This window comes from Panonychus citri, unplaced genomic scaffold, assembly GCF_014898815.1.
Source record: "Panonychus citri isolate SS breed McGregor unplaced genomic scaffold, ASM1489881v1 Contig00140, whole genome shotgun sequence".
NCBI lineage: Eukaryota > Metazoa > Arthropoda > Arachnida > Trombidiformes > Tetranychidae > Panonychus > Panonychus citri.
The window spans coordinates 424,320-446,409 of NW_026515545.1; the positions used below are offsets into that span (position 1 = coordinate 424,320).

Sequence of the window (22,090 nt, forward strand, 5' to 3'; positions counted from 1 at the left end):
TTATATTGCAACAGGTATTAAAACCTTTGAAAAAAAATCATAATCTCATGGATAACAATTAACTGTTAGACAGAATTTAATTAGCCCTTGAAGAAGTAAAGAAAAATTAAAAAGATGAAGACGAAAATGATTAAATCAAGTTGATTAACTGTTAAGGTCATCAAGTGAATGATTAAGGTGAACTTGAAACCATGATGATGATGAGAAAACAGGAAGAAGATGAAAAAATGAAAGAGAAAAAGAAAGTGAGAGATTGATCATCATCATCATCATCATCATGGTTATTTGAGGACAATTAACAAGTAATCAGTTTTTACGTTCAATGGTAAATTTGAATGGAAAGTAAAACGTTAATTGTGAAGGTAAAAGGTATTTTCCGTGTTAATTGTAATCACTTGTGATTTATCATTAACACACACAGAGAGAGTTTGATTGTTGATGGAAGGACAATATTATTATTATTATGGCAATGATCACATTTGTTAAATTGTAATAATCATCATTGGAATCACCTTGATTATGATTTGATCTTGTAATTGTTGGGACCTTCTTTGCGTTATTATTAATCAATAACAAACTTGTAATTTCCTTCATCCCTCTAATAACAATTAACGTTCACAATTAATACACACACACACAGTAAATACATTGGGTTAACAAGGTAAACCCAATGATAGTAATAAATTGTATTATCATAAGAAAAACCTTCATTTGATTGTTGTGATAATTGACAGAACTAATCAGTGAATTAAATAGTTACCAATTATATTAACATTAACCTTAATGGTGATTATGTTGATAATGATCATCAATTGATTGTTTGTTAGTTAACTATCAGGGTTAAGGGAAGACCAGACAATGTTAATTTAATATCTATTTCATGTTGATTGTTGATTGTTCATTTATAATTAACTATCAACAAAAAATTGTTACTTTGTTTTCATTTTCATGTTGATTAGTAAATTTTGTTATTATTATTAAGTAAATCAATTGATGTTTCCTTCAATTTACATTGTATATTAATTTGATTAAGCCTTAATTTGATTTTTGTTAATTTATTTTTCTCTCTCTCTCTCCTTTATTGTTTAACAATTTTTGTATGTTCACAATCAATGGTTATAATTGTTAACTGGTAGAGTTAATTGTTAATATACTAACTGTTGATGTTGTTGTTTATCATTATTGTTGTTGTTGTTCAAGTTCATTTGAAATCCTTCATTTTGAATGATTCCGGAATCAGGGAAACAACTGAAACAATTCAATGTCAAAGACAAGGCAATATTATGCAAATGGTTAGTATACATTTTAATCACATAATATTAATTTAGTTGATGATGATGATGGTTAATTTAATCACACAAGTTTAACAAGAGTTTAATCATCATCATCTAATTGGAGGTTAATCATTTCCTTACCTCACCATTAACTCGTCACCATAATCATTTTGAAAGAAACAAAACTATTAAACCAAATATTGAGAAATTAATAAAATTATAAATTTTACTTTTATTATTTCATATTTAATTCCTTAATCGTGATTAATTATCTGTAGTTAATTAAAGCATTAACAGTTAATCCAAAGTGAGAGCATTTAAACAGATCCAATTAGATTTTAACCTCTAAAAATATTCAATTTCTTCATAGGATTAACTTATCATTATTTATCAGTTCTATTTCTCTCCTTGATTAGATTAAACTTCATGGTAACATGAACAATATAATCAGTTAATTGTTTCAAATTCGTTAGACTAATTTACTATTAATAAGTAAATTTTACTTTTCGATTAGTGGTTCCATCTCTTGCTTTTTTTGGAAAATGTTCTTTTGCTCTTGAAATAGACTCAGTGGACTATTCGTCGTGACAATTTATTAATAGTTTTAGCTGAGGTTGTTTAAGGAATTACTTGTTGATTATAGCAATTAGTTAATGCAAGTTGTTAGGAAAGTCCGTTAGGATGACTGAAAGTGAGAAAAAGACATGAAAAAGTTAATAGGGACAAAAAAGTTCCATTGGACGAACATGAAATCAATTTTATCAATTAAAACTCAAGAAATATTTTTCCAAATTAAGTTCAGGTAATTTTACCTCAAAAATTGTAAATTGGAAGATGAAGATTCTTGTCGTATCCTGGGCTTAGGAATTGATCAATTAGAAGAAAATAATTGCTCGTCTAATCACAAGTAAGGCGATAATTAATTCTGTAATCATGGATCAACAATTGATAATAATCTGAAGAGATTCAATCATAAGAAATTAACGAAAAATGTAGAAAACTTTTCCTTGCGAAATAAAAAGTAACCTTTTGTGATCAATAACACAATGAGAATCTTTAATCAAACACAATTTAAGTATTAACACTCCATCTGAATGATCCACGACTCGAATCCTTTTCAAAGACAAGTAAATTGTGAACAATTAATCTAATTTTTATGCTAATTTCGAATGAAATTTCCTTTTTTTCAAACTTAATGATAATTAGATGATCAATATTGAAGCAAATCGTTTACTTCAGTTGTTCCTTTATAACTTGTATGGATAAAATCAACCGAAGGGCTATCAGCTCAGTCCACTCATTCAGAATTATTTTCTGTTCCAAGATTGGTGATGATTGATTCATCTTTGATCTTCATTGACACTAGATCCTTTTGTTGTTCGAGTTTATGTCAAATGTTTTATCGAGTTTAATGGTAGTTTTGGCGGGACCAATCGAAGTTCAAATTTCTTTTCCGTCCGATGTCTAATTGGATTAAAAGTTTCATTTGGTCTCAATCAAAGGGCTAATCTTGTTCAATAGATTTCCAGGTTGAAACTGTTTCATATCGAGATTCTCATTAACTGATTAATATCCAATTTACTGTTCGTTTCCATTGGAAACATTTTATTTTCAATGTTTTCGTTGCTAAGTAACAACGGTGACCAAAGAAATGATAACAGAGAGAATCGACATTTTCTCTGGTAGATTTTACTTAATTATCTCGATAGTTTATTCAATTTGATTTCGATTCATTTTTAAATTTCCAGATTGTTATCCATATACAATCGTACTAATTGTGATTAAAATTATTTTAGATTGACTCAAATAACAAACAGTAACTTGAAATCCTATTAAAGTTATCGATTGATTTTCTTTTTTTTTGAATGAAAGCCCATTGATATTCACCATTTACCTTTAATTGTTGTCTTCTAATTATACTTTCTATTTTTAATCAGTTATAAAGGACTGAATATTGTGCAGATCATCATCATCTACTACGGATTGAGCAATTAATCAATCCATCAATGGGTTTATTTGGTAAAAGTGGCTCTCACCCTAAAGACAAGGTAATAATTATACTAATACTGATATTTAACCTATTAAATCGCTAGCAAAACAATTTACTAATTCTATTATTAATTACGAAAGTTTCTTGATTGTTATGATTATACATATTATAAAACAATTTCGATGTGAAAGTAAACAAACAATTATTACTGTTCTCACGATTAGATATCTCAATGGGTTAATATTGTCATTAGATTTTTGTTAATTGTGTTTTCATTTTGATTATTGTGTTGATTTATTTCAGGTTCAGGATTGGATCAGGAAACTCCGGAAAGAAGTCATGTCAATCGATCGGCAAATAAGAAATATCGAAAGAGAAGAGGCCAAAACTCGACTTGTAATCAAGGAAACGGCCAAATTGGGAGATGAAGATTCTTGTCGTATCCTAGCTAAGGAATTAATCAATTCTAAGAAAACAATTGATCGTCTAATTACATCTAAGGCGAGAATTAATTCTGTAATCATGGTGATGAATACACAATTAGCTAATCTCAAGATCTCTGGTAACTTGGCAAAAAGCTCCGAGGTAATGAAATCAATGCAAGGACTAATTAGTGTACCTGAATTGGCGATCAACATGAAACAATTATCTAAAGAGATGATTAAAGCTGGTATTATGGAGGAAATGATTAGTGAAACAATTGATCAATTAAATGAATCCGATGGTGAATTAAGTGAAGAGGAGAGCAAATTGCTGGAGAAATTGTTGTTTGATACAACACAAGGAAAGATGGGAAACAAGATAGAATCAGTTGATTCAATAATAACAATCAAAGTAAAGAATCAAAGAAAATAACAATTAAATCAGATTCAACTGATAAAGATGAAGATCAAGACGAAGGAACTTCAATTGTTGAGATGGAAAAGAGATTGGAAGCTTTGAGAAGTTAAATTGCTAATCAAACCTGCGAATCTTATTGGACACAAAAACTCATGAATCTCAGTAATTAAAAAGACAATCCAAGTGATTGAATTACAATTAATAGATTTTATTGATTGAATCTTTGGCAATCAGTTCATTTCTCATTCCATCCTCATAATAATCAACTTTTTATGTATGTAATTCAGTAATTGAACAAAATGGATTGTCCATTTATCGACTAAATTGAAATGATTAATTTGTAAATTACTGAAGTTTTCACTTTATTAGATCTCAAGCAAATTGAGAATATGTTAACACAGATAGAGAAAAATTTTACATTGATTATAAATTTATTTTCGCAATTGTTGAGAGTTCTGATCAGGTTCGAGTTTGTTGATTATGTCTTGTATAAAGAAATTTATAATGTACTCAAATTTGATTAATTAGACTAGAAGTTTGAGTGATTTGAATTCAGTGTAGAAAGAGAAAGTATTGATTGTAGTGATTAAATTTCTTGAACATCATCATCTTTTGATTTTGATTCTTCTGTGGATGTTGAACTTTTATCGAGCGATTTAAGGAGACCAGAAAGTGAATACGAGGAGGTCATCGAGGACGAAGGGGTCGGAGAAGTGTCTCTTGTGCGATTTGATGTATTCCATTGAGATGACCACCACGATGATACCGCAGTTTTAGCTGAGCTTAAAGCTCCTCCAACGGCTTTGCTAGTTTGACCTAAGGTTTGGTTCAACTTTTTACCTCTCTCCGTATTGGTCAAGGCTTGGGACAGTTTAAGTTTCATATCAGCGATACTTAATTGTCCATGGAATGGATGACCAGGATTGACCTCGAAGATTCCAGGTTTAGAGAGAGATGTCCACAATCGATAATTATAAGTTTCTTTCCAGCTCGAAAGAAAAAGAGAGTTGAAAGAGGCATATTCTTTACTATTTTCTATTGATGAAATGAAAAGAAAAAAAAAAAATTCGTAAGAAAAAGATCAACAAGTGCTCATTGAAGAGATGATTTAATTGTGTTTACCTTCACATTGAGATGTCCGAAGAAGATGAAGAAGATAAATTTTGAATTGGTATCTCAACCAATCATCACAACCTTCCCAAGAAGAACCATCATTGGGCACATTTTGGGTCACCGAGTTCTTACTGACCACTTGACCTTCTAAAGCTGCTTTGACCAAATAATCAGCGAATCTTAAATCTTCCGTTGACAACATAACTTGTTTTCGTAGTTCAGGATCGTTGATTTCAATTTTAACTCCATCCACTTCGATAATAATATCGAATAGATTTTTCTTCTGTTTGAACAAGAAATTGGTCGCACCAACAACACAAGAATGGACTCTTGGGTCACTTAATATGTCCAGATAAGTGATGGATAAATATGGATGACAGAATGACCCATTCCCAAATATCCTTAGGGGTAAACCACATTCTGAAATTGGTAACTTTAAAAGTGGAGGAGTTGATGATTGTTCTTGTGAGTTATCAGGCTGAAAGGAATCATCAGAATATAAATTTTCGGCTTTCACAATATCTTCATCACTAATATTTAATTCCTCATCACTTTCACCTTTGTTCTCAATTTTTTCACTACTTTTATCGCAATTATTATCGTCATTGCTATCTGGCTTTTCCTCCCTTGACTCAGCTGATTTGTCATTAATCATTGAATCCAATTCATCAGGTGTCTCTTGATTTACCGTAATATTTTCAATCTGTTGATCATCTTGTGTCGTTTTGGTTGTTTCTCCTTCTTCTTCCTTTTCATTTGTATCAATTTGAGGTTCATCGTCTTTAACTGAAACATTATCATCATTTTTCTTGGAAACATCGGTGAGTTTAGTTGCTAATTTGGATGAAGATTTATTCAACTCTTTCTCCTTGGCGTCAATCACTTGAATGAGAGGATCAAGAAGTTCAATATCTCCTGAGAATTTTCTTCCAATTGATGCTTTTGGAACAACCGAAGTCGAAGAATAGTCAAGACCACCTTCTTCAATCATTCCAGGGAACAGGGAAAGTAATGTTATTATAATTGTACACAAATCTTTAACCGGCGATTTGTAAAATAAAACCTGAATGAAGACAAAGAGAGACAAATTGATCAGTAAGATGATTGATAAAAAAGTAGAACTTGTTATTGTTGTTTACCTTTTTCTCGAGAAGAACCAATTTAAAAAGAATGAGTATTTTATGTTGGAATGTGGCAATAAGATCACGAGGAGAAAGTCCAAGGAAAACTTCACTAGAGTTGAGATAATCTTTGGTCAATAATCCGTTCAGATTGAAATAAAGCTCCTTGAGACAATCTACTTTGGAGAAATCAAACTCATTGAAATAAGCATAAGTAATCATCTCACATTTTGCAGCAATTAAACCATATAAAGGTAATTCACTAAGTACGACAACACTTTTCTGTACAGTTCCTCTGGTAACATCATCAGTTTTACGGTGCAATCTATCAGAAGCAATTTGACGATAACAAGAGATGCCATAGATTGTGGATAGTGGCCTTTCAGGGTGAGGAAGATGAAAATAAATTGTGTCTCTATCATAATTATGAGCACCATCAGGTAAAGCGATTGAAGGTAATGTCCTCCATACTTTCGGCAGCCTAAAAGGTCCTTTACTTTCCTCACAAGGGGTTGAGGAAGTGGTTAAATTATCATCACCTTCCCTTTGATCTGAACTGTTGGTGTGTCTCATTTGAGGAAAACAATACTCGATTAAACATCCTTTCTTGTGGTGAAATCCAACAACTAAAACGTACAAAATTGGTCCACAGGGCAGATCATCATCAGGTTGTTTCATTGTTTAAATTTTCAACTGCAACTTTCGTAATAATAAACTCGTAATAATCAAATAATCAACTCTTTCATTTCATGACAATTGTCTTAGATAATGAAAATTTAGATCAACTGATTTGCATGGATGATTTTTACATTTGATTTGTTTGTAATAAGGTTTATCATGATGAGCTGGTTATTTACAATATTTTCTTTCCCTTTATATAAATAGATGCACCAATAATTATCAAACTCAGATCATCAGAGAAGATATAGTAAATCAAATAATCTCACAGGTAAAAAAAAGTTAATCTGTGAAAGCATAAAAAAAGAGGAAATAATTAGAATTAAAAAAGGAGAAAAAAAAATTAAATGTATCATGGAAATGGATTTAATTGTGAACAGGAAATGTCAAAATGAATATTTCATAACTTACCTGTTGGAATTACAAAAACAATCTACCAAGTTGAGGTACCGCAATCTTAGTGGAGGTGAAATGTTTGAAATAAATGGAAACAATTAAGAAAATCAAATTGTAAATGATTAAAAAATCAAGAGCAATTTCAAGTTGATTGTTAATTTTATTTTCTCAAAAAAGTAAACAATGTTTACTAAACATCGTGATCGCAGCTCCATCTTTTGGTGGAAAAGAACAAAAGTTAATCAATGAGTTTTTGAAAAAACGTTCTAATTATTTAAATGTTTTCTAATTAAATTTAAAAGAGAACAAGTGATTTTTTTCACTTTTTCTCAAAAAACCGAGATAAATAAATTTCGTTCCATTCAAATTGTGTCAATCAGAAAATTTAATTGGAAAGTGATTAATTAAAAAGACATCACACTTGATAGATTTCATTTTCTGAGAAAAAAAAAGTTAATTTAAACAACTACAATTAAAATTTAAGTTGAAATGAATTTACATTGTATCTTTGAATTGATTTTTTTTTGTTTAAATTATGATTTCTCCTTTCATTTGACTTTGTTTTAATTGTTAAAGTTATTTGATTAAATTGTGTATATTTTTTTTCGTTTGTCTTGTAATAGATATGCGAATTTTTCAACAAAACGATTAACTATTAATTAATATTTTTCTTTTCAGTTAATTCCAAACATGAGATATTTTTTTTGTGTCAATAATTTTATCCATTTTTTGTTGGTTCTCTCCTTCCAATTATGATTAGTTAATTTAAGAGTAAAATTTCATACATTTGATGTACACTGGATGCAATTTCGGTGACTCGAGATTTAACTGACAATTGCATGTCAGGACTACCTGGTTGAATTTTGAGTTCAGCAAGAATCCACATTCCATTGCTCAGTTTACATGATTGGTATAACATGTCGTTACCTTCAACATTACGTTTAGCTACGGTGAAAATATTATTCGATTGTAATTTAGATGAAACTGAATCAGCATCTAAGTTAACACCGTTAATTGGAAATTTAAGTTCATTTTGAGGTGGAATTTCTTGCCATGTAGAGAGGAAAACACGTTTATCCATGCTACCATCTTCGCCGCAGTAAACATGGAGAGGGACAATGGTGCTAAAGTAAAATATTCCCACATTATTTTTAACAGCAACTTGTAGATTAGTCAGTGGATTCATCTTTTGAATGGGTCCCATGGTGGTCAGTGGTAGACTCACATCAGCTGATACATTGGGTGGAAGAGGAGTTTGGATTGTCAATGGTTGACCAGGGGCCAGTCCAAAGCTGTTCTTGTTAAATTGGACAGCAAATCCGGTCATCCCTTGCATTGCCCTATTAGTAAAAGTCATTTCCATGGTTATTGCACCATTACGGCGGGTAAAAGTACCAGAGATTTCCAATCCTTTTCCATCTGTAGCAGAGAGCCAAGTCTATTGAGAGAGTGAAAATTTCATGTAGGCGTAAATATATTAATACAAACACAATAAAGAGACAAGATATTTCTTACTAACCTGCTTAGGTGGGGTAAAGAAGGTACTAGCAACTGGAATGCCGAAAATGTCACCGAGAAGTCCAGAAGTTGAAGATACTGGTACTACTGATGGAATGGGTGCTGATGAGGTTGGTGGGAATGTCGTGGTTGAAACGGGAGGAGCAGGTTGAGAGATATCATTACCGCCCAATAGAGTATCCAATCCACCTCCAAGAATATCAACATTAGAGTAACTGTTGATAGGTGATGTGGCGTATGTTGGTTGAACCGAGGGAGGATTAAGCTCAAGACTTAATAGATCACCAATTAGACTTTCTTGAGCTGGAATTACGGTGGGTTGTTGTGGATCATTGGTAACTGCAGTTGATGTTCCATCATCACCTGATCCTGATCGAGGATTTAAGCTTTTCCTTAAACCAGTTTTACCTTCGACAAAAGCTGAAGGTGGTTTATGGTAAACTGAAGCTAAACTTCCAATGTGACAGATCAATTCATCCAACAGGGTTGGTTCTAGAAGATCAGTTTCCTCTGAAATTAAAGGTTTCTCTGCAAGAACAACTTCTTTCGCAGCTGCTGGATCAGTGGACAGTAATCGCCAGTAAATATATCCACGATCACGAAGGTCAGGATTGTCACTGTCCAAAGTAGCCAAGCTAAGAACTGATTGAACCACATCCTGAGTTTCTGTAGGTCTTTTCAGGAAAAGTTTCACAATAGCTGTCAGTAATTGTAATTGAACTTGGGCGTTCTCATCATGAAAACCTTCAAGGAAATTTTCTAACAATTCATCGGCATTATCAATACGTTCAGCGTATTCACCGATAATCCAAATCATGGAAGCTCGAGCTTCAGGTTCATCGAGAGTGTCAAGATTTTCACACAGAGTAGAAATGATACTCTCATATTTATTGGGATATTTTCTGAAAATATCTTTGATCACCACAATTGCCTCTTGTACAACGTAATTAACTTTAGTTTGTATCAGATCCAACAAAGTGGCAACACACCTCTCGGCAGATTGTTCGACTTTGATAGCACATCGACCAATTGCTCTTACAGCTTTACGAACAAAATCAACATCAACCTCAGTTGCATATTCTTTCAATTCAGCCAATACTTGGGTGATATTTGCTTGAGATGCTAATCGAATCATAATGTCCAATTTTTCCAATTTCACGTAGATTGGGTCATTATATTTAACGAAGAAAACCTTCATCTCATGTTTCAGAATATCGGGTCTTTTTTGCACAATCAGGTTGATATTTCTAAGAGCAACATATTGAACTTCAGGTTCACTGGATAAAAGGGTTACCAATGGAGGAGCCAATTTTTTCGTTAGTGTTGTAACAAATTCAACATCATTCATTCGTTCCATGAATTTCATCAGCACCTTTACTGCACTAAGAACCACGGCAGCATTAGCATGAGCCAATCTGGGAGTAACACGTTCACAAATACTTTGTGCTTCCCGATCATCTTTGGTTGTATAGTTGGCTAGTGCATCTAAAATAAATACCTGGCCCCATTCAGTGCATTCATTAAGAGCTGTGAGTAGTTTGTTGATCGTTTGGGCATTAAATTCAACCAATGGTTGACCGGTGCTTGAAGCTTCATTGATCTCGGAAAGAGCAGCAACAGCATTAGCAACCACCATAGGATTAGAATCGGAAAGAAGTTCTCTCAAAAGATCAAGAAATCCTTGTTCTTCAACCATTGATGAATTGATATCATGAAGCTTGGCCACACAAACAGCCGCAGTTTTCCTTACATAAGGATCTTCATCTCGTAAACATTTTCTCAAAGGTTCAGTTAGATATTCGGTTATTTTGTCAACTCGAATACACCCCATTGTTCTAACAGCCAATGCTCTAATCAATGGATTAGGATCGTCACAATCTCGGACGAAAGTGTTAACCGCCATGATCGCCATGTCTGGTTGACTTTTCGCATAATTCATAAGGTAAAGATAAACCAGCTTTTTAAGTTCCAAATTATCTGTTTGCATACAGTTGACCACATCAGGAAAAAGAGAAGAAACATCTTTACCAACTGTCATTGAGGCGATGACCTTTTTAACAGCTTCCCTTCTTTTCTCTTTTTTATCACTATTTAATTCACCTTTCAACTCAAAGAGTTCACCTCTTTTAGTATTGGCAAAATACTTGGCATCGGTCATGTTGACTATTAAGAAAATAAATGATTCAAACAAACAGAAAGGAAAAGAAAATGATTAATCAAATAGAAAGTAAGGATTAGATTGTGGAAATTTTGGAAACAATAAAAAAAACAAGAGTTTAATTTTTAGGGCAAACAATTAACCTGAACAATTAATGTAATTAGAGAAAAACAAAACCAGAGATTTTGTCAAATCAAAGAATTGGGGGCGTTTCCTATCTTTCCTTTGTATAGAATTCACGAGATGGCGCTACTTTCGTACTCGCATGTGACAATTTAATTGTCAGAGTTTTGATCATGTTAATCACTTAATCGAGATTAATTGTGATTAAAATTTCTTTCCATTTGATTATTCTGAATGTTTTCACCGTATAATTTGATATTCTCTCAGTAATTCGGTCTTCTAAGACTGATGAGAAACTTTGATACCGATTAAAAGAAAAGGTTAACAATGAAAGTTTAATTATTAATTATTGTTAGATTGTTGTTGTTTTAGTTAATTACAATAATCGATCCCATTTTAATCAATAAACATAATGAATTCTCATGTAAAACAGTTATTTCATTTGTGAATTTATTGTTAAACAATTGATACATAAACTTTATTTGTAGACATGGGATTTATTGGGCTGACTATTTTGTAGCTCAATCGATGATTAACTTTTAACTTTGGCAATCAAATTAAGCTCAATGCTTGATTTAAGGGAAGGTTAGATTAGTTTAGTTCCGGTTTTCGATTTTAAGAGACTTCAAGCTCTAATCTAGAGTTTCCATCCATTCAACACTAAGCTCATTAGTGGCAGTGTATGAATGGTCCATATTTCGTCCATAAAAGTTTGATACTTGTTTGCGATATTTCAATATCAAGGTTATTTATTGGAGAACATTTTTCAAGGTCATTTGAAAAATTTCTTAGAAAGGGATGAATTTTAAGCCTACCTGCGAATTTTCATTCGATTTATATCAAAAGGTCCTGATTTATTAATTCTCGATACATTTTTTCATCGAGATAAAACTTTTCTCTTCTTTTTCTCTTGCTCTTTACTTGTGATTTATTTTTCACCGTCAAATATAAATAGTAAGAAGGATATTTGATTTGATTTTCGTTTGATATCTCCATTATTACTTATTAATCATCGAGCTGAAGGAAAATTAAATCATGTTTATGAGAAAATTAGCAAAAAAAACTGAATATGAATATGAATATTATGAGAAAACAAATGAAAATGAAAAAACTTCCTTTCTGAATATCAAGCGATATTGTTTGCTATCGAAAGAGTTAATACAAAGTTCGAGCTTTTTTTCTTCGCATTTTATTTCAATGTCAAGGTTATAAAGGTTATTCGCCAAAGATCACACTTGAAGGTTATTTTGATGACGATAAGCTTGAAACTACGAGTTGATAACATAACAATTAACGTTGATATTGCTGAATAACCTTAATGAGCTCGACATTGAAATATGACAAACAAGTATCGATAAAACTTCCATAGACGAAATATGTAAATTATTGGCCATAAGTAATTATTGGGAGATTGGGAATAAAACAATTAAGGTATCCAAATCGCCCTGTATTCATTGAGCAGTCAGTTAATTATCTTTAATTGTGTTCATGTCAATCATTACAAATTGTTAATGGCAAGTTTTCACCTTTAATAATATTATTATTTAAAATCATTAACCTTAACCATTTTACTTTCAACAATTAGCTATAAAGAGCACTTTTGATTACTCTCACTATTAACTAATTACCTGAGTTTAATTCCATATGAATATATAATAAGATCAAGTTGATTCTAACAATTAGAAAGAAACAAGTTCAATAGAAACTCAGTTTTTTTTTGCTTCTTCGCCGAAGATATTTGATTTGATTCTTGATGATTAAATGGTTGATGAACTATGGATGAAAACTGGTAATATGATGATGAAGAAGGAAGAAGATGAAAAATTATCATCCCGTTATGTTTCACATCATCATCATCCTGATCATCATGGTTCCTCTTTTCAATTTCAATTCTATCAGTTCCTTGACCTGAGATGGAAAAAAAAAGTTTCTCAGATCAACTTCACAAATTAGAAATCAGATAATCACAATTTATTGTTAATTAACTTTGTTCTCTTATATAAAACTGATTAACCTTTCATGATTGTTAAAAAATCGCAACAAAATCAACCTAATCAATGCACAATCAAAATTCATAGTTGATCAACAATTCAATTGGAAATGTCTAAGACAATAAAGTTAATTACCATTGAGAAAATTTCATTTTCTCCAATAACTGGATCAATTTTTAAATCGTTTCGATGCTTGATTTAGACCAATTTAACTGATTATCAATCTCTCTGAACAATTAACTCTTCATTACCATGAGCATTCATTAGCTAATCAACAGACTTGAACTCGAACATTGTTAACAATCAAATGAAATTGTTAGCAACCTTTTCATTAAGTTTTTAATCACGTTGATCTTTTATTATCTTAATCATGAAAATTTTCATTCTCTTGTTGATTAACTTTTTTTTTCTTCCAAAAAATTAAGAACCGGATTTATCGGTTAATCTCAATCTCATGTCATGGAAGATGAAGGTTACATTGACTTTCCTATTCTGTTGTAAGTCTAAAAAAAAATCTCTTTCTAATTATCTGTCTAATTTTTTTTTCTAATCTTTTCCTATTGAGATTTTTTAATTCTTAGCAAAATCAACTACATGAACGATCATGATAATAATGATAATGAAGATGAACTCAGGAAGAATCATGAGCTTTCCTCTTGTTAAAGGTAACAAACAGGTAACTCTTTGGTTACCGGTTTATTATATTTCTCAGGTAAAAACGCCCTTGGGGTTAGAAGGAGGAAAATAAAAGATCCAAGCCCACCCTCTATCTACCCAAGGACCGACCTTAACCTGTTTCCTCATCGCTTACCCGAGTATATAAAAGCAAAGCCGATGTTGACCCTACTCTTAGGTCACTTAAGCTTCCCAACTTGGAGTGATTAGTTGATTGTAATTTATTTTCTTCGTAAACAAAAAGTTTAACCAACACACAGAACAAAACAATGAAATTGGTAAGTTATCATCTCTATTCAGTGAATGATTTAAATTTCTTCAACTGATTTACAATATTAATTATTGATCTAATTTTCGTTTAGACTTCAGTAACTATTGTGGTCCTTTTTGGTGCCATTGCCACAATTAACGCTTATCCAAGTGTAAAAGGAGTTCCTACCCAAGTCTCAGGTAAATTAAAACTTTTTCCATTCGAAAATTTCAACTGTTTAATTGGTGGTTTAATCTAATTTTCCTTTTTAATTGTTTCATCATTTAGATGTTAAAGGTCTCAAAGTTCCCCCTAGTCCAGGATATTACGATCGACCCTCGAAGGTTGGTCAAGTTAGAGATGATGTAAAAGGAGTTAAATCAGTTCCTGTTGTCCAGCAACAACAACAACAACAAGTACAAGATGAAATTAAAGGTGTCCAACAACAACAACGAGATCAATTCAAAGGTCAAGTTCCCGTTGTCCCTCAATATCCCGTTAAAGGTGTCCAACAAAAAGACCCCGTCAAGGGAATCTCTCAACATCCAATCAAAGGTCAACAACCTGTTGTCCAACAGCGACGACCTTACCCAGTCAAAGGTTATCCCCAACAGAGAGACGAAGATGCTAAAGGTAAAAGTTTAGTCCAACAACAAGCTGAGGTCAAAGGTGTTTCCCGACAAAGACCACACTATCCAGTTAAGGGTTACCCTCAACAACAAACCCAACAAGTTCACGATGATGTCCAACAGCGACAACAACCCGTTTTCCCAGTTAAAGGTCAAAGACAAACTCGAAGTCTCAACTATGAACAAGATGTTGACCAATCCAAAGTTGGAGCCAAAGGTAAGAAGACAATTTCTAATTGTTACAAATACTAATTAACTGAAAATTAAGTCACCATAGTTTAATCGCTCCGTGATTTTGTCTCTCTCAGGTCGAAAGGGAGGTATCAAGGGTGCTCCCAAAGCTCCAACCAAAAGTGTCCCAAGAACCAAGGGAGGTAAATCTGTCAACGATGTCAAAATTGTCCAACAAGAGGCTAAAGTTGCCGATGTCCAAGTCAAAGCCGATGAACAGGTGAAAATTGTCCAAGAACCCGTTCCAGTTGTAAAGGTATCTCAAGAAAAGGTAGCCCAAGAGTCCGTTCCCGTTTCCCAAGAAAAGGTTGTCCAAGAATCCGTTCCAGTGGTCAAAGTTGTCCAAGAAAAAGTTGTACAAGAATCAGTCCCCGTTGCTAAAGATGTCCAAGAAAAGGTTGTCCAAGAGTCCGTTAAGGTACCACAAGAATCAGTTCCCGTTGTAAAAGTAGTCCAAGAATCAGTCAAAACTGAACAAGTGAAAGACGCTCAGGTCAAATCTGAAGAAGCTGTTAAAGGACAAACCGTTGACCATGTAGTCGTCGCCGTTGCCAATGGTGTTGGCTCAAGTTCCAGTGGTGCCTCAGCTTCAGCTTCCGCTTCAGCGGTTGTTGTAGTCGCTCGAGAAGAGCCACAAGTTAAGGAAGAAACCAAAGCCGATGAGCCGAAACAAGGTCGATATTTGACCAAAGTCGGTTCTCCCGTCAAAGGTGTCCCATTTTACCGCAAAAAGATCAGTCAACAAAAGGATGTTACCGTTCAACAAAATGAACAACAAGTTGCCCAAGAACCTCAAGTTGTCCAACAAGACCAAACAGTTCAATCAGATTAATTGATCAACAATTAAGACAATCCCTTAATCCTTGTCAAATAAAATACTCACCACACAAAATAATTGACGAGCTTGTACTTGTATCCTAATGATTTGAATTCACACAAATTAATTTATTACTCATTAAACGCTTTCCAGCACAATCATTACAACCATCACAGATCCGCAATCAAATCATTTATCAACAAAGTTAATTGTCACAATCAAATCTAATCAAACATTAAACAATCAAACTCAACAACAAATTATTGATTCGATTCCCATTCAACCTCAAGGGTGAAAAGGTAACCTCAACCAGTAGACCTTTAATTGTCATTTAATGTTAACAAGTAACAATTAATTATCTCTAATGATCAGTTTTAATTAAATTGTTCCAACAACTTATTTTAATTTTAATTCTCTTACTTTTTTCCTCTCTTTCTTTTCTTCTCTTTCTTTTTTCTCTTTCTTTCTATCCATCAGCTGTTTTCCATCATAACATTTTCTTCAACAACAACAATTAATTTCTCTCTCTTTTAAATTGTTTCCATTTAATTTAATTTCCATTTTTTCTTAATTGTTTCTCAGTTTTAATCTAATTTAATCACTGAACTTGAATTAATACTAATCTATTCAAGAATAGAAACCAGAATAATCTTTTTGTTGATTTCTTTTGGCTTTCAACTCTTTGGGTATTTTGTTTCTGGTAAAATCATTTACATGTTACGCTTTTACTTGTTTCTTTGTTTTTAATCAACAAATTGATGATTATTTTCATCACCTCAGTGTTATTTATAAATTAGTGCCAAGTGTCAAGTTTCCAGTCAATGGTCTCACCCAATGTTTTAATTCAATATGGATCCTGTCCCTTCATCACCATCAACATCTTCACCTTTCAACAACAACAACAACAACAAAAACCATCACCACCTCAACTGATTGATTTAACAGATGACCAGGATGACGATGATGATGAAGATGATTACTTTGAATCTACACCTGGTGATAATTTGCTGGTATCAGCGACCAACAATTTAACTAATCACCCTGAGTACTGGTCAAGTTTCTTTGATTACAACCTTGTCTCCCCTTTCATTTATCCTACATCCTTTTTCCTTACAAAATATATGATTATCTATCAAAGGGTGTGTGTAATTAAGAGTCACTTGTGTCCTCCCTAATGTTGATTTTATTCTGACCCCCGAGGCCTCGAAATCTTGTCATTCATTCAAATAGTTTGATGGTCAACAAGAAACCTGATTGGGAAACCTGCCCCTTAATGAGACTTTGTTGATGATCAAAGGAGAGAGAGAGACAAAAGACAGAGAAATAGTGAGAGGGAAAGACAAAAAAAACCGTTGATTTATTAATTGGTTTCTTAGAGACCAAGTTTTGTTTTGATGCAAACTGTTAGTTAATCAATTGCCTTTTTCTCAAGTAAAATGTGTTTAATGAGATTGAGTGAAAAACGTCCTTTGATTTGTTCCAAATTCAATTTCTATGAAAATTTTCTCATTTTTTCGTAATCTTTGTTATCGACTAATTTTCTGTTCTATTAATTGTTGTAATTGTTTCAGCTGCGATGATTGCGATTTGGATGATGGTCAAATATCGAATTGTAATTGTTTAAAAAAGATCGGAAATCATGATGGTCAAGAGGAAGATGAAGACGATGATGATGAGATTAAAGATGAAACCGATTGGGGTTTCAAGGGAAATTACAAAGGAGTTAAAGTGATTCGGAGGCGAGTGAAAAATTCAGTTTATCCTGGAAGTTCAAAGATTTATGATGTAAATTGTTCAAATTGCGAAACCTCACAATCATCTGCAGTTATATCACAAGAGAATCATCTTCTTCACCATGGAGATAATGAATTTCTGGGAGCCTGTGGTGGTAGAAAACATGAAAATGGTGAAGGAGGAGTTAGAATTGAAGATGATGATGATGATTATCCTGAGAAGGGTGTTAATGATGCCAAGAATAATCCAAGTAGATTAACTGAATCTAAAGAAAACCAGAGTCATATTAATGGATTAGTTAACAGAAATTTGGCCGAGGATAAAGAGGAAGCTAATGATGGGAAGATATTAAACTGTCAATTGGATCGAGATACTAATCCATCCGAGAATAGAGTTAATTTTTTGGAGAAAACGTTTGTCAAGTGTATTGGTAAACGTAATCAAAAGTGGATTTGTCAATTGTGTGGATACAAAAATTTCAATACCTGTTCTCAGTGTGTCCAATGTGAAAGGCGGAAAAAATCGTATTCTGGTCCAACCGTTGAAAATTATTCTCAAAGGCAACCAAACCCTGAGAAGATCAATGTTTTTAACGGTTCATCATCTTCCTCATCCTTTTCATCATCATCAGTATCACCATTTTCTTTGGGAGTAACATGTTCATCTTCACCTTCATCTTCAAGCTCCCAGAATTCATCGACACTTTTTACTCGAAATAATAAGAAATTAAAGATAAAATCAAGCGATGATATCAATTGGATCTGTGATAAGTGTTCTTTCAGTAATCTTTTTCTAGCTAAGGATTGTATTCATTGTCGACGGAGTAAACAATTTCAAAGAAATGGTGATCCAGAGTCAACAGAATTTCAATTAACTAATTGTCTCTTGTCACACTTAATTTCACCAGTTCATCAACCTCAGTACCTGCTCGAAACTAAACGCCAATGGATATGTTCAAATAGAGATTGTACTTTCGTTAATGTCGCTTCGACCTTTGCTTGTGTTGTTTGTGATACTAAAAGATTAAATTATTTGGCCAAATCGGATAATCGGAAAAACGGGATCAACGTTCGTCAAGCAAAATTCAAAGCAAGATTAAGGAAACACGATTCCGATGGATCATCAATCGTCCCTTCAGAAGGTGTTAATCCAAATGATGTAATGATAATCGACATTACAAATGATGATTCGCCCTTAATTACCCCAAGGTTATCATCATCATCTTCATCGCACCAACAAAAAGGATTCGTTAAAAGCTAGTACATCAAATAGTCAAGGATTTGCTCCATCATTGTCAACATCATCTTCATCTTTTAATTATAACTGCCAAGTAGAAAAATGTAAATCTTTTAACGAGGTAACTTCATCTTCATCAGTTGAACAATCAACGTGCTTACAATTAAATGTTCAAAAAGAGTTACCATCAGATGAATCGAAACAAATAATTACTCAACAACAATCAGAGATAATGATTTCATCTTCTTCATCTTCTTCCTCCAGTTCATCTTCCTCATCACCATCTTCATCAACATCCGATTCGGACAATGATAGTGACCATAATTATCCAAATAGTGAAGATGCCAATAGTCAAACGGATGATAATACTTTCTGGACTTGTCACCATTGTAGTTTATCATTTAATTCATCGTCATCTGATATTTGCTTATATTGTGATACACCTCGAAATCAACATGAAGGATCTCCGATTAATTTAATTCCTCGAGATGGTACAGTTTCATATACAAATAATATGAATTCCATTTGTTCCCGATTACCTTCATTTCAAAGTATTTTATCATCAACTGTACCTTCATCTCTTTCAACACCAACATCCCCAACAACAACAACAACAACAACGACAACAACATCCTCATCATCATCAGTGTACCAAACCTTTTGGACTTGCATTAAATGTACTCTCAACAATTCCGTTACTGAAAACTATTGCACAGCCTGTGGTGGGTCAAAGGTGAACAGCACAAGTTCAAAAGCATTTCAAACATTGAAACACGAGGAAAGTTGGGTATGTGTACGATGTACACTTCGTAACTCTAACAATCGTGATAAATGTATGGTTTGTGAGACACGTCGACCAATAGTTCAACAAAACAATCAACCCTCACCCGAAAGATCAACAGTTCAAAATTCAACTCATTCAATTTCCCGTGAGACTCTTGGTCGTCGAACCAAATGGGAATGTTCAGCCTGTACATACATTAACCCTGTATCACGATACAGTTGCGAGATGTGTCAACAGGCTCGAAGTGTTTTAACAATAAGACCAGGGACAGTTTCTCGATCTCGTTCATCAACTTATCGATCGGTAAATAATACACTTTGTCGAGGAGAAAGTGAACTAATGGAAGACTTGAGAATGATCGAAGAAGGCGAAGCTCGCGATCGATGGGAAAATATTGTTCGATTTTGTAAACAAGGTGGTATCAGTTTTGTCGATGATTCATTTCCACCCTCACCTAAATCACTTTATTGTTCATGGGAGGATAAAGTTCATTGTAAAACTGTTTCTCAATGGTTACGATTAAGTGAAATTAAATGTCACCCGAACATGGACAACGTCAAGTGGGCTGTTTTTAGGACTCCGATGGTCTCTGATATCTCACAAGGTGTTCTAGGTAATTGTTGGCTTCTGAGTGCCTTAGCGGTTCTCGCTGAAAGACCAGAATTAGTTAAACAAGTGATGGTGACCCGAGAAATTTGTCCTCAAGGAGCTTATCAAGTGAGACTTTGTAAAGACGGAAAATGGACTACAGTTTTGGTGGACGATTTACTTCCTTGTGATAATAGTGGACGTTTGGTTTATTCGCAGGCAAAACGGAAACAATTATGGGTCCCATTGATCGAGAAAGCGGTTGCAAAGATTCACGGGTGTTACGAGGCACTTGTTTCTGGTCGGGCTATCGAAGGTCTTTCAACGTTAACGGGTGCTCCTTGTGAGAGTATCCCCTTACAATTAGCAACCAATGGCGGATCAAACGAGGAAAGGATTGATGAAGATCTAATTTGGGCTAAATTGTTATCTTCCCGTTCTGCTGGTTTCCTTATGGGTGCTTCTTGCGGAGGCGGTAATATGATTGTCAATGATGTCGATTATCATCGTATTGGTCTGAGACCTCGACATGCATATTCAGTTCTAGATGTTCAAGATTTTCAAGGTATTCGACTGGTTAGACTTCGAAATCCATGGGGTCATTTCTCATGGAAAGGCGATTGGTCCGATGAAAGTAATCTGTGGACGGAAGAAATGAGGATCAAATTGATGCCCCACGGAGCCGATGATGGACTTTTTTGGATGTCTTATAACGATGTCCTTAAATATTTCGATTCTATCGATGTTTGTAAAGTTCGAAAAGATTGGAATGAAATTAGAATTGAAGGAGTTCTACCTCCACTTGTGGATAAGGAAAACATGGATCTAATTATAATCACCGTTTTCGAAGCAACCGAAATTGAATTCAGTCTTTTCCAAGAGAATCAACGAAACAACAAAAAATCTCAACGGTCGCAATTAGATTTGTGTGTACTTATATTCAAAGCGGCACCGAACTCATTCAGTCATATTGGTAGTATTATAAAGCACAGTCGTCGTCAGGTCAGAGGTTTTGTCGGCTGTCAAGCGATGTTGGAGCCTGGTGTTTATGCGGTTGTTTGCCTCGCATTTAACCACTGGCACACAAGTAAATAGATTACAACTTTAATTGAACGTTTCACAATCACAATTAACTTACTTTTCTCACCTTTTCTTTTTAAATTTAGTTTGTAATTCTGCGGCCGATTATCCTAAATTTTTACTTGCCATCCATAGTTCAAAGAAACTACTTGTGGAAACGATTCCACCTCCATCATTCATACTCGCTGATGTAATAATTAATTTAACTCTATCTAAAGGTCAACGTCATGAGGTAAGTGTTACAATTATGGTTAGATTGCTGTTTGTTTACCTTAATTGGTATTCTAATTGTTTCAGGGGAGAGAGGGTATGACAGCCTATTATTTAACGAAAGGTTGGGCTGGTTTAGTGGTCGTTGTTGAGAATCGCCTTCCCGATAAACGAATTCAAGTCATCTGTAATTGCTGTGAAAGTTTAAATGTCGTTTCAACTCGAGCCACTTTACGAACTGTGGACAGTATTCCCCCCAGACACCGGTCAGTATTTGTTGTTTTTTCTTCTCTATCAGATTATTGATTTGTAATTATCTTATTTGTTTTCTCTAATTAATAGACAAGTGATCACGATATTAACACAATTGGAGGGTATTGGTGGGTTCTCGATCACCCATCGTTTAACTCATCGAGTGTCGCAAAAATCAGGACTTCATGATTGGGGACCACCAGGAACTAATCATTTACCTCCATTAGAACAAGAAATATTTGGTCTACATGCACCAAGACCTATTTAAATTTTAAACACTACATTCAAATTAATAATCTTATTATTAAATTCATTTGTCACAACTTTTTTTCTTAAATCCTTTGCATTTTTCTATTGAATAGATTTGATTGTTGCAGTGAATAGAAAATAATTAGATGATGA

At 33.5% G+C, this 22,090-nt stretch overlaps 5 protein-coding genes across 6 annotated transcripts; 3 read left to right on the forward strand and 2 right to left on the reverse strand.

Annotated features, from left to right (window-relative positions):
• The first annotated feature begins 829 nt into the window (after positions 1 to 829).
• Positions 830 to 4,335, forward strand: LOC128394541 (charged multivesicular body protein 3-like). 2 transcript variants are annotated; one of them, XM_053354865.1, is made up of 3 exons: positions 830 to 1,292; positions 3,212 to 3,322; positions 3,568 to 4,335. In XM_053354865.1, the coding sequence occupies exons 2-3, from the start codon at positions 3,281 to 3,283 to the stop codon at positions 4,117 to 4,119; spliced, it is 594 nt and encodes a 197-aa protein (XP_053210840.1). In that variant the 5' UTR covers positions 830 to 1,292; positions 3,212 to 3,280; the 3' UTR covers positions 4,120 to 4,335. The 2 variants fall into 2 exon arrangements, with proteins under 2 accessions (XP_053210840.1, XP_053210839.1); XM_053354864.1 differs by lacking the exon at positions 830 to 1,292 and having other exon boundaries at positions 2,935 to 3,322.
• A 114-nt stretch (positions 4,336 to 4,449) lies between these two features.
• Positions 4,450 to 7,593, reverse strand: LOC128394540 (late secretory pathway protein AVL9 homolog). Its single transcript, XM_053354863.1, has 4 exons — positions 7,428 to 7,593; positions 6,357 to 7,303; positions 5,227 to 6,280; positions 4,450 to 5,139 (listed from the first exon to the last, which is right to left on the reverse strand). The coding sequence occupies exons 2-4, from the start codon at positions 7,014 to 7,016 to the stop codon at positions 4,691 to 4,693; spliced, it is 2,163 nt and encodes a 720-aa protein (XP_053210838.1). The 5' UTR covers positions 7,017 to 7,303; positions 7,428 to 7,593; the 3' UTR covers positions 4,450 to 4,690.
• A 186-nt stretch (positions 7,594 to 7,779) lies between these two features.
• LOC128394539 (AP-1 complex subunit beta-1-like) lies at positions 7,780 to 11,271 on the reverse strand. The gene is made up of 2 exons (XM_053354862.1): positions 8,932 to 11,271; positions 7,780 to 8,850 (listed from the first exon to the last, which is right to left on the reverse strand). The coding sequence occupies exons 1-2, from the start codon at positions 11,086 to 11,088 to the stop codon at positions 8,173 to 8,175; spliced, it is 2,835 nt and encodes a 944-aa protein (XP_053210837.1). The 5' UTR covers positions 11,089 to 11,271; the 3' UTR covers positions 7,780 to 8,172.
• A 2,724-nt stretch (positions 11,272 to 13,995) lies between these two features.
• On the forward strand, positions 13,996 to 15,977 carry LOC128395006 (involucrin-like). Its single transcript, XM_053355390.1, has 4 exons — positions 13,996 to 14,155; positions 14,240 to 14,327; positions 14,416 to 14,973; positions 15,065 to 15,977. The coding sequence occupies exons 1-4, from the start codon at positions 14,147 to 14,149 to the stop codon at positions 15,817 to 15,819; spliced, it is 1,410 nt and encodes a 469-aa protein (XP_053211365.1). The 5' UTR covers positions 13,996 to 14,146; the 3' UTR covers positions 15,820 to 15,977.
• Positions 15,978 to 16,127: 150 nt separating this feature from the next.
• LOC128395003 (calpain-D-like) lies at positions 16,128 to 22,025 on the forward strand. The gene is given in 6 exon segments (XM_053355388.1): positions 16,128 to 16,849; positions 17,376 to 18,774; positions 18,776 to 21,233; positions 21,313 to 21,458; positions 21,524 to 21,702; positions 21,779 to 22,025. Coding segments are annotated over 6 exon segments (4,584 nt in total). The 5' UTR covers positions 16,128 to 16,625; the 3' UTR covers positions 21,957 to 22,025.
• Positions 22,026 to 22,090: the final 65 nt, after the last annotated feature.